The sequence below is a fragment of the Mustela nivalis genome (assembly GCF_964662115.1).
Source record: "Mustela nivalis genome assembly, chromosome: 13".
Classification (NCBI taxonomy): Eukaryota; Metazoa; Chordata; class Mammalia; order Carnivora; family Mustelidae; genus Mustela; species Mustela nivalis.
In genome coordinates this window covers 26,332,977-26,345,428 of record NC_139032.1, presented here as the reverse complement: position 1 = coordinate 26,345,428, position 12,452 = coordinate 26,332,977, and the positions used below count along the sequence as shown (strand labels likewise).

The window sequence follows — 12,452 nt, the reverse complement described above, 5'->3', positions numbered from 1 at the left end:
CCTCCTCCTACAGGACCTGGCTGGTCTTTGCAGTCACTGGGGCTCTTAACCTAGGGTCGAGCCCATGGAAAGTGCTCGGGGAAGTCTGCTGAATCTGAAAAAGGCATCGTTTTTTTTTTTTTTTTTTTCTTGAAAACAATGTAACTGCGGGAGAGCAGGGGTGAAAACCGTGTGGGCAGATGCATAGCTCTTCTCCCCTGCAAGCTGGGTCCTCTGGCCTGGCAGAGGATGGATGGACGCCGCCACGAGCGCTCTCCTGAAAGCAAGGTGAACCGGGGAGGAGAGCAGCCGTGACAGGAAATTTGATGGGGAGCACACAAGGAAATGAAATAAAATCACTTGTGGTTTTGGTATGCAGGGGAGAGAAACAAAAAAAAAGGTCTATGTTTCAGATGCAGTTTCATGTTGCCATAAATAAAAGGATGGCTACAGCTCAAAGACGATATTTTAAACAGTTCAAAGTATGGACTTGCCTTGTTTCTGTACTTCTTATTTTTTATTTTATTTTTTTTTTTCAGGATGGTTATGGTTGAAGCTCTTTAAACCAATGTAACTGGTTGTAAGTCATTTAGGGGAGCAGAGGCTCCCTTGAGCCCTGGACCTCAGCCATCCAGTGGAGGGTCTGGATCACTAACATGTGGGTCGCTGTGCCTGGCCGGGAGACGGCAAGCAACAATCATGAAGCACGTTGGTTACGTGGAGGTTGGACAAGATGGTGCATGTTGTCCAAGAGCGCTTTGCAGACCTTCAGCTTCAGGGAGCATAACTGACCAAGGGCTCCATGACATCCTGAAACCCATCTGTGCTCTGCAATCCATCCCCTCGCTTGCACGTGGTCCACACTCCCTGGAGACTGGGGATGGCACAGAATACCAAGGCAGACCTGTCCTGGGAGCCAAGGAGCTCTTCTGACGGCCAACTTGGCTCCAAGCCTCCCCGCAGTCTTGCCCATCCTTCTACGGAAGGGCGCACAGAGTCCAGAGGCCTTGACCTCACCTCCCTCCCTCCCATTCACGGGAGGTATACTTGCACTGTAGCCTGATGCTCTCGCTGCCTTTCCTAGCTCCTTCCCCATTTTCTCTCACACAAGAGTTTCTCCTGATTAGGATCCTGGCAGCTTCCGTCCCATCTTGGCATCTGCTTCTCAGAGGACACGTTCTGCATTTGAAAATTCCTACTGCCTATATTCGGCAAAATCTGTCGACTCTACCCAAGGATCGAGGCTCTCAACTTCTGTGTGGTTGCATGAATCCGAAGAAGAAAGTACTTAAAAAGAGAACTTAAAATGAGCAGGCTTTGGGGAAGCGGGTAAGGAGTTAAGAGAAGGAGAAAAAGAAAAAGCAGGAGGAGGAGGGAGCAGAAGGCTGAAGAAGGTGAGCAAGTTTTCAGTGGTTCTTCCATGTTGATAGTTTTTCATTAAGAATATGGGGGCATGGAGGTCCCCTAACAGGTCCCCTGTTCACACCTCTAGGAAGGACGCTCAGAGACGGTCTGGGTTATGTGTCTTGCTCCGGAATCCCAACTGTTCAATTGCCAAGTGGGGATGAGGTATGTGATCCCTTAGAGGACAGATGGTGGTCAGGAAGTCCTTTGTGACCACGATGGAGACCACAAGGCTCTCATTCTCAACACCCCAGACCTTCATATGTCCGGCTGTCATTTTGGGGAAAGGCAGGAAAAGGGAAGAACACTGCCTACATGAGATATGTAAAATGTGCCTCATAACGAAGAAAAGAAAGAACACAGAGTCACCTACACACACACACTCACACTCACACTCATACTCTGCTATGAGGGGTAATGTTAAAAGGAAACCTTCAGGCTGGCTATTTCATAATTCACAGCAAAATAGAAAAGAGAGACAAAATCAGCAGCATCGTTTATAAGCCCTGGAAAATGGAAGTTTCCAAGCTGTCATAAATAAGGATGGAAGCAATTGCCAAGTCAGAAATTTTGCCAAGTTTGAAATCCACTCAATCCTTACATCTTGGAGCTCAGAACGGAACACCAACCTTTTGGGATTTGTAATCATTTCTTCTCAGCAAAACTTCTTGCTATTTATAAGGAAGTAAAAACAAAAAGCAAAAAATACAATATGGAAAGTTTTTAAAAGGAGCTGGTTGGGAACATTACAGCATGGTGTGCTTTGGGAAGCCAATAATTTAGGTACAGATGGTGTATGTACTGGGATTAAATTCCTATTTAATCAAACAGGGCTTAAAGTATGCAATATTCTGTGTATGAGTGTGTGTGTGGATGTGAGAGAGAGAGAGAATGAGAGGAATTATGTCTTTCCTTGCTGGTACCTCTCTCTCTCTCTCATACACACACACACACACACACACACACACACACACACACACACCATCTCTCTCCTGTGCAATTACTCCACCCAACTCATTCTAAATGCTTAAATGTATGAAAATTAAGGAGAGGTCAAAGCATATTTCCGTGTGTGGTTTGGCTTGGGAAAGGGAACTAGAGAAAAAGAAGGGAATAATAACCTTTTTTTAAAAAAAAAGATAAAAGGGAAAGAGAAAATAGGTGACAAAAGTGGAGATTCTTGTCACCAATTTCTACTGGGTGAATCAGAGCCACCAAAAGTAAGGGCAGAGGCCTGATGGATGTCTCAGAGTCTGTAGCCATGGGGGTCCCCCGAGAGGGAAAGGGAAAGCACCAGCCCCAGAGCAGCAGGGCCCGAAGACTGGATCTCACAGGCAGACAGATCTGATTTGTGCGACTTCGGACAAGCTACTGAACTTCCTATCTTTGTTTTCTTAGGCATCAAGTAGGGCCAATCACGACATCAGTGTTGGAGAGATTACCGTCAGACCCCAGCCCACGAGGCCAAAGATGGCATCTGTTCCTCTGACTGTGGTATCCCCCTGCGCTCGGCTCACCGTCTGGCCTGTAACTGACACAATAAATATTTACTGGGTTTGGAATAGACCTGACGTCAGATGAAACAAGATAATGAAGAATTCAGGATATGTCTCAGTGGGGGCGTGTCCAGGAGGAGGAACTCACCAAAAATGGTTTGAAGGAGGGATGTGGACACGCTGTGGAGAGGAACCGGCAGATTAAAGGGACAAACAAGAAAGCGTGAGGCACGGGGCACGGACTGCGGCTGGAAGGCTTTCCCCTCCACTAGAATCGAGGGAAGCAGATGGCGAAGAGGAGAAAAGGTGGTCTAGCCACAGGACCGCGCATGCGCAGGGATGAGCCCTGCTAGGGACGCGCTCCATGCGTGGGAAGGGGGCAGGCTTATGCCGACCCCTCTCCTCCCCCAGACACCTGCCAGCCACCCGGCTGGTTCAACACGCCAGGGAGCCAACACACCAGCACCCCAGAACTAGAGCATTCAGCTGTGTTTAGTGAAGGACGGTGATGGAGAGGTAACTGGCCATCCCCCAAATCCAGGAGCCCAAGTGCAAAGAGAACACCTATCGAGGGCGTCATCTTTGCAAAGTCTGCAGCACCCTACATGCGTTATTAGTTCATATAAACACTGAGGACATCCCCCCCCCCCCCCCGGAGGTAAAACAGTGCTGGGGGCTCTACTACCCACCCCAGCTCAAGTGTCTTTGCATGAACTTACCTGAAGCTGGGTCCTAATCCTTAGAGCAAGCAGCCACGACCTACAGTTTTATTTAGCAATTCAGCAAGACTAAACACCGGATGATAGGGATTATTAATAAGAAAAGAACAGGTGTCAAATACACATGGAAGAGGCTTTTCCTTTCCTCTTGGGAAATAGTATTTTAAAAGGAGACAGGAGGAGAATTTACTGTCCATTAGCTTATGGTTGGGCAGAGATTTTAATTCAGTAAACACAGGCGCCCAGAGTCTTGTGCTGTGTGACACGGGCTTTGACCAAATGCCTGGGAGCTCAGAGCACACCCTTGGCAGTCTCTTTCAGTCCCTGGCTGCTGGGCGGGATCTTCGGGACAGGAGCGTCAAAGCGACTGAGTTACTCAGATGCTGCTCTGCCTTGTTGTGTTTCAGAGGCAAGATGCTGCTCTGGCCTCCCCCACCGCCTTGTTCCAGCATCTGGATGGTCCTCGGACAAACCCTCCGGCCTCACCCACCACCTCCATCCCCATCGAGGCCGTTTCCCTCATGGACACTCACCAGAGAGCCAAGAAGCTGAAAGGACTCGGATTCAGGAACCGTGAGAATATTCATTTCAGAACAATCAAAACCAACCATTCTGTCTTCAGTTCCAGTGGACAAGCAAACATGCACGGGGTTGTCATGAACTAATCAGCCAGGAGCCCATACTTCATGCAACCTCTGTGTTCCATGAAGTAAGACTTAGAAAGTATGTGCCAACTCACTACTGTGCCACATACTTATAAGTTGAGATGTACAAGGGCTTTGTCAGTGGCACGTTTAAGTAACCGGGGGCTTACTGGGGCAGCAGGTGCCTCCCTGGTGACACAGTTGACCTTACAATTTCGCTTTCCTAAACAATCGTCTCTGCTCAACCTCTAGCGCCAGTAGGAGTGACTCCTGGGCATTTGCACGGCCCTGACGGTGCCCCAGGCACCTCACTGGCCTCACCCCAGTCCCAGCCCTGCTCAAGAGTCCATACAGCGGAGCCATTTCAATCTCCAGCTATCTAGCCAGCCTGCTGGAGTTCAAATCCTCGTGTAACCTGGACCAAGTTCCTCAATTCCTCTGTTCTTCAGTTTCTTAACCTTGACAATGGGAGCAATGTTAGCATTGGCTAGTTTTGAGAGGATCAAGAATTAATCCAGGAAGCACTTAACAGAGTGCTGGGCATACAGTGAGACACCAATACTGTTAACTAGTACTACCATTTAGCTATTGTGGTCAGTCTCCCTTTAACATGTATTAGAGGGGCACCTGGGTGGCTCAGTTGGTTAGGCAACTGCCTTCGGCTCAGGTCTTGATCCTGGAGTCCCCGGATCGAGTCCCACATCAGGTTCTCTGCTCAGCAGGGAGTCTGCCTCTCCCTCTGACCCTCCCCCTTCTCATGCTCTCTCTCTCGCAAATAAATAAAATCTTTTAAAAAAAAACTTATTAGAAAAGGCAGTAACAACAGCAAAAGTGCCTTAAATTAGGTGCTGGTAAGACTTCAATACCACTTGTTTAAAATGATTTAAGAAGAAAAAAGCCCAAATGACAAAATATTTTTAAAGAAATGAAACTGCGTTGCTTCCAACGTGAAGCAGCTTCAGCAAGTCCGGTCGTCATGCATTGCCTACCACAGCTATTACGAGAAACTACCTCAGGAAGTAGAAAAGAATAATCTAGTTATTTGTAGCTCATTGCCTGCAAATACTTGTTTCTAAGGCTTGAGGGAACTTGAAACAAGTCTTTTCTTTCACACAATCTCTCAGCCAATTCGTTTATTTTTATTCATAGCCAAAGATTTTCAGATGGATGATTTAACAGTTAAAGATAATGCAAACCCCTTTCAAATGATCAAAAATTCTGAATTAATAACGTTGAGAAGAAAAGAAGGCAGACCATTTTGGGGATATGACCTTCAATGCTTTTTCCTCCAGAATCCTCAAACTCTAGAGCATCTTTTGAACTCACTGAGCTATCATAATATAGGTCCAAACAAATTGTATGCTCTTATTTTATCAAAATCAAATCTGAAAAGAATCCATGTGTAAGAACTGCTTGGGCAGAATGAGGGATCTAGGAGGGGAATCTCTCTAACTCCCAAGAGGGCATCATAGCCTGGATCACACCCAGAATGACCCAGTGAGTGAAGTTCCCTTCCATTGGGCTCCATCACTGTGTGGGTGACTGCACCCACACAGTCACCATATGGCCAATACATAAAAATGAGTCTGTGATTCTGGGGTCCTTACTGAGGGATACTCAAGCATGAGGGCACACCTAAGTCCTTCAAAGTATTTTATTAGCAACACCAAGTGCCCCCCAACATGCACACTCTCGGGTTGCATGCACTTAGAAACAAGTATTTACAGCCTGGGGTGGGAGGGGGTAGGTAGGTACTATGAATATTGGTGTCATCTCATGAGGAAGGGAGCCATGAAATGTCCTTCTCAAGGTCATTTAGCTTGTGACTATAACTGGGATTCCAACCTGCACAGTCTGGGTTCAGTGTCCACTGCCTCAAATAATTATGCAACCTCTGAATGGCCATTGAAACCTGTTTAGAAGGGTGTTCAGAAAAAGTACAAGTCACCAGCACCAGCCAGACTCTTAGAAGAGGTCAGTGTGCTTGGGCTGATGAGACAGCAGGTCACACTGGATTGGTTTTTCCAGTCCTTAGCCTACAACGTAGTGCAAAACCGTTCCAAGTTTCCCAGAAGGTGAAAATAGGCTCAAATGAATCTGGAGCCTTATAAACCTTGCTTTTTAGGTCCTACCCTAAAAGGAAAACATAAAAAAGGGACAAACCTGAGGGATGGAAACAAGAGGACTGTGAAGTGTGGGTACCAAGTTAACACTTATGGTTCAATGGCATCCTATCTCTATGTCCACTTGTCTTTCTCTCTCTCTCCCATGAAAGCACAAGTCATCATGTTCATTTGGCTACATGTCACTTAGAATGGAGGGACAGAACACTGAGTGTATCCTCTTGTTAGGACCTGGGTCATTCCAAGTTCTTAAAATACCAAAGGACTTTCCCACAGAAAGTAGGTTGTTCATTATTTGTTTTTTTCTTTTTTTTTTTTTAATTCCCTTCAACTTTTGTTTTCTAGGACTGTTTTTTAGCCAACAAAAACATGTCCAATGCAAGAATCAGTTAACAATAAATGGATAATTCACAATGATGGAAATTTTAAAAGTCCCTTTTGAGGGAGAGAAGATGTATTCCAAGACTATCGTGAGTTGAGGACTCCCCAGAAACACTTGGTGACATCTCTCACACTCTTCCTTTTGACACCTTTCATCTTGATCACCGTCAATGCCACACAGGGTGATGGTATGTGTCTGAGGGAGGAGGAGAGGTATACAAGGCCCTACACAGAATGCAAGACACATGGAGATGAATTATAAAACTTTATTGGCTTGTTAAAAAAAATGAATGAATTCAGCAAGTACATTTATGGTCTATCCACATTGTTAAAACAGCACTTAAAAATAAAATAAAAATGATTATCCATTATTTACAGGAAATGTGAAAAAATGACTTTAAAACCTGGAACATTATGGGGGAAAACAGGACATGCTTATGATTCACAGACTGCCTATGGATTACAGCAAATGGTTTTGAACAGGAAGTGAATGAAACCCAAGTATTTGTCTTTCTCTGGAATCTCTTGCTAGTTTTTTTTTTTCCTCCTTCCATTTTTTCCTTTTCAGCTTTATTGAAGTGTAATTAGCAAATAAATTTGTAAGAGAATTAAAGGGTACAATGTGACGATTTGATATACCTAAACATTGTGAGCAGAATCTCTTGCTTTTTTATATTTGATTATGTTCCATTCATAAATGGAAAAATAAAGGGGGTTAAAATCTCCATTCTTTCCTTCGTTTCTCATGCAATTTTTTTTTTTTCCATGAAAACTAAGACGCGGCCAATAGCATCCTAACTCGGGTGCTCGCTAATGACCATCCCAAGACTCCACTGTAGCTTTTGCCTGAATGAAACCCAGAGAGATCTCACCATCAGAATCAGATGGCCAGGGGGTTCCCTTGTCCCTGATGACCGAAACAAGGAAACAGACTAACCCGAGTGGAAAGCCGCCTTCTGTGACAACTGTTTTCATGTCATCCTCTGGGTTGGGATTTCTGTTCACTTAATTCCATCTGGCAGCACCCCACAGAAAATTATGTTCTTGCCCTGACTGGGAGAGTCCTTAACCTTCCAGGTTAAACCTGGACTAAACCTTCCTGGTTTAACCTTCCTGGACTAAACCCGGCACCACTCGTGGGCACTGCAGGTGTGTGAACACAGCAGAACACACTTAATGAAATGGCGACCTCTGCCCCAGTTTTCTTGGAGTCCAGTCTGCGGGACCCCAGGGGGCCCCCCCGACCTTGGCTAGACAGGAAGGGCACAGCCCACAAGGCTGGCCATGGGCACCCAATGAAGGTGCCGGATGATACAAGTTCCATCCCTCCAGCGGCCCTCTCTCTGTCTCTGGTCTGGACGAGGAAAGGTGAAATGAGCTTCTCCTGCTGTGTGAGGGGATGAGATGAAAACCAGGGAGGAGTCTAGACAGAAAGTGCCAGAATAGTGGAGAAGTGCATCCTGCGGCCTGCGGTGGCATGAGAGAGGTTAGCTGTGGCCCCATTCACGTTTGGTCTCATGTTGCAACGAACAACAAGAAGAAGCATGTGCAAAGCAACCAAGAAAGCAAAGGGAAACCAGCCCTCTTGTTTACCATGGAGTCAGTTTAGACCGCTAGAGACGAAGAGAGAAAAGTCAGGAATTTCACGCAGATCGAGAGAAGAAGAGAGGGGAAGCGCCTCCATCACACGTGCTCCTGGCAGGGAGTTAAATTCCTGCCTTGCTCTCCTTGAGCTGGTGGTGCCTCGTATGGCCCCGAAACCATGGCCTTGGCTCTGTCTGGGGGGGGGGGGGTCTCGACACCCTCACTACCCGGGTGTCCTTTGGAAGAGCTGGAAGCAGCAGCCCACCCCCTCCGCCCTGTGTGGCGGGCAGGGGCTGAGACAATTTCCTTCTCCCCTGTGCCCCCTACTTTTGGAAAGAACATTTGATTGATCAAATATGAAATGGGTCTGGGCTGAGAGACCGGGAGTGAAAACACAAAAATTTCTCCCATGGGGGAAGCTTCTTTGGCCCTTTTGGCCTCAAACTGGTGTCTCTGGGGACATCAGTGGAGTTGCCATTGTCTCTTAGTGTGTCTCAGCTGCCTCCAAGGATCTCAGAGGGACCCCATTCAAGACACACAGCCTGAGCCAGACCTCCTGAGGTGGCAAGCCTGTTTCCCGTTTCCCAGCAGCCACACCAGTGCATCAAGGACTTGTGAAGGGGCCTGCGTGCCCTCCCATCAAGTCCCATCCAAGGGGGACATGCAACAGCGACCCTGGTGAAAAGAAGGCCACGTCTGACAAAACAGGAGGCAGGACTTTCTAGGTTGTCAACAGCCACTCAGAAGTGGGGCCAGTCTGGAATGGAGGGAAAACAGTGTCTCGAGAGTCCCAGGCAGGGTGACAGAGCCAAGAACCCAGCTACTGGAAGTCCCAGGAGAGCCCCAAAGGTCAGGGGCACGCTGCAGATCCCTGGCCCCAAACTCCATGGCAAAAAGCTCTCAACTGCTACACTGGGAAGTGTGTTTGCAAAAGAAAGATAGTAGGAAACAGAGGAACAATGATGTTGCTTTAAGACAAAAGTAACAAACTAGCAGCCCGCAGACACGTTTTGTTGGCCTACATAATGTTTTTAAAAATAACTGAGCCAACTCTTTAAAAATAGGGACATTTCACATTAAAAAAAAAAAAAATCCAGGTTTCAAGTTTCTCTTAAAGAATCAGATTTGGGAATCCAGGGCCGGGTTCCCGGGAGGAGGAGTTGGCTCCGCAGGGCTGTGCATGCCCGTGCCCAGCGCACGCCCTTTACGAAGGGCACCTGCCTGGCACTGAGACGCCAGGTCCTGGTCGGGGGGCAACGGACTTGATTTCAGCAAAAATGCTGCCTGGTCGTTTCTAATGCTTAAAAAAAAAAAAAAAAAAAAAAAAGCATGATACGTATCATTAGGAAGCTGTAAAAAGATGTCTTGTAGGGGACATAAAAAAGCAAAAGATGAAAGAGGGTGGTCTGGAGGATAGAAATGAGGAGATATGTCACTGCCTGTGGTCTTCAGGGATTACAGAAAAATGAAAAGCAAGGAACACAAGAACCATATGAAACAATTTTCTAATAGCCTGCTGTTTTCATCGTTCCCTAGGAGATGTCAACTGCTCTTTGATATATTAAATTGCCTTATCTGTCCACTTCTCTTCATTTTAAAACAAAAATCTACCCTGCAAGTCTACTAGCTATTGAGTACAAATATATTTTTTTTCCTTTTGAGTCTAGGAAATGTACAAAATAGTTCTTAAACAATTCATTGCTTTTTTCTAGTTCCATGGAATAAAATACAAAAGGTGAAAACAAAACAAAACAAAACAAAAAACCTTGTACTGAATGGCCGATACTTGGGGTACTAATAGCCTCTGCTTGGCTCTCAGTGTGAATTTCCTTTTCCTTCCAGGGTTCAAGATTTCTGCAATTAGCTGGGCTCTTGGTAAATCGATAACTTTGGGAGAGATCAAAATCTAAGTGGTGACAGGACATGTCATTTAGCAAAGAGCAAGAAAATGGGAATTCAGGGAATACTCAGATTCCCCCCAACACCATGGGCCAGCTGCTCTCCCACTCAAATGTGTCTTTGGAAAGCACAGGTTTGGGAACAAGCAGCCCGTGTATGCTTCGGAGAAACTGCCCCTCTGTCGGAGGCAGGGGTATGGAGTAGCCAAGTTCAATGCTGTAATCCATAGGACCCTGTGAAATGTCTGTATCAAGCAATAACATACTTAGTGGCTAATGTAAAAGATACAGTATAAAATATTCATCATGGATAATCCTTTTATATCAAGTGGTACCTAAATGGATCCTGGTTTATTAAGATTAATGCCTGGATTACACAGGATGCAAAACAATGTTTCCAAACACGCTGGACTAGTTAAAACTTTATATCCTTAAAGCTGAACTGCAAAACTTGAGTAACTCTTTCCTATTTCAAACCCCCTCCAAAAAAGGAATTTTTTTCGAATATCAGTAAGATTCCCGTCCAGCCACGGCGTTGATGAGCATGACTTCACGGTCAGAGCTGATCCTGCTTTCAAGCGAAATGTTCCGGGCCTGGCTCTGCCATCCACCTCATGAGAAAAGTTGAGGGGAGGAGGGGTGAGGGCAACCGAACCTGTCTGCGGGACAGGGATCCTACCTGGCACCGGCCGCGCGAAGCGGACCAAGGTCACTGCAGTGGCCAAGTGAGGGAAACAGGGGTCTGTGATGGGACTGAGGCTGGGATGCCAGATCTGCTGATCTTAGGCTACCCTCTTGCAATGAGGCTGGATCTGATCAAGCACAGACTCATTACCTCTGTGCTGCTGGGGTCAGGAAGAGCCTTCCTGCCCATGAAAACCAGCAGCAGTGTAGTATGGAGTAGGGGACTATCCTTCTTAGAATATGGTCTCCTGCTCCCAGCAGGCCAGCCATTCTGCCCACAGACCTTTTCAGAGTAGAAAAGCTATAGTTCTGTCATGGGAACAGCATGAGATACTGCGGCCTTCTCACTAGGAAACTTCTAAAAAGCAGGAGGATCGCAGGGGGCACATAAAAGGACAAGCGCGCCCTATGTGTCTGTTTCGCTCTTGTAGTTATTCTGAAACTGACTACGTCTAACCTAAATCTACAGCCCCCGACCACGGAACTGCTTTTATTTTTCGCCTGCTAACAAACTTTAGAAAAATCATTAGCGTTGATTGTAGGACTCTGGACCTTTATTGCCAGTGAAGGAGAGGGCCTCTCAGTGGCCTTGCCAAGTCCCCACAGCGATGCCCTTAACTTTCTCAGTCGTTTCATTGTAGAAGGAGAATAGAGACTTCTGAATTCAGTCTTCATTACACATCAACAGAAAACAATACTAAGCTACATGTTACGTGGAGATTAGGCTGTTTAGTGTGTTCTTATACCTGTCCCTAAATTTAGATTTTTTTTTTTTTAACTTTGCAGTTCACCTTTAAATGAACAGAAACATAAGAATTAATACATTTCCAGTATGGTCAAAGAGCACTCCTTTCCAAAGAGAAGCATAATCCAATGGACTTCCATGTCACTTTCTTATTTGAACAATTGCAAGAACAAAAGAGAAGCATTAATTTAAGATGTTTTCTTGAGTGTTTGCTTAGCAGCCTGGGAGCTGCTTCTGCAGCAGGTGCTCCCCAAACATAGCTCACGACAGCCGCAGGCTTCACACGAGACCTCCTGCAAACACCACCCACAGCTACCAGAAAACCCCCAGCTGCGCGGCACCTCCCGGGAGAAGCCAACGCCAGTCCCAAGAGTCCAGCTTACAAGGCAGCATCAACCAACAAGCACCACAGCCCCCTTCTCTGTCTTTTCCTTTATTTCAGCTACCCATCCAGTGGGATCTTATGAAACAAAACAAAACCTAAAAGAAACACAAAATAAAACATAAGTCATGCTCAAAACAAAAAGCAATGGAAATTAACATACAAGCATAATCAATTTTAAAAAGAACTTAATAAATAGTCAAAATCAAGACACAACATGGAATATGCTTTAAAACATAAAGGAATAGAAAATCACAGAACAGAAATTGGGAGAAAAACATGCATCTTATTGTCAAGCCACGTGGTTTTAAACTTCCAAACCGATTTTACGTGGCCCAGGAAACACAGGAAAAACATGCACATAGCTCTGCACAATGGTCTCAGATGTTAACATCCTAATTCAAGGAGAATTA

General features: G+C 45.9%; 1 protein-coding gene across 5 annotated transcripts in view; it reads right to left on the bottom strand.

The window, feature by feature from the left end:
• Positions 1 to 12,452, bottom strand: part of NTRK2 (neurotrophic receptor tyrosine kinase 2) — a 327,279-nt gene that overhangs the window by 186,280 nt on the left and 128,547 nt on the right. The window contains exon 15 of one of the 5 annotated variants that reach the window (XM_082695221.1): positions 6,999 to 12,137. The exons of the other annotated variants lie outside the window; for them this stretch is intronic. Within the exon in view, the coding sequence (XP_082551347.1) occupies positions 12,100 to 12,137 (38 nt within the window). The 3' untranslated portion in view covers positions 6,999 to 12,099. Of the gene's footprint in view, positions 1 to 6,998; positions 12,138 to 12,452 lie in introns of those variants that run through there. 5 annotated transcript variants of the gene reach the window in all.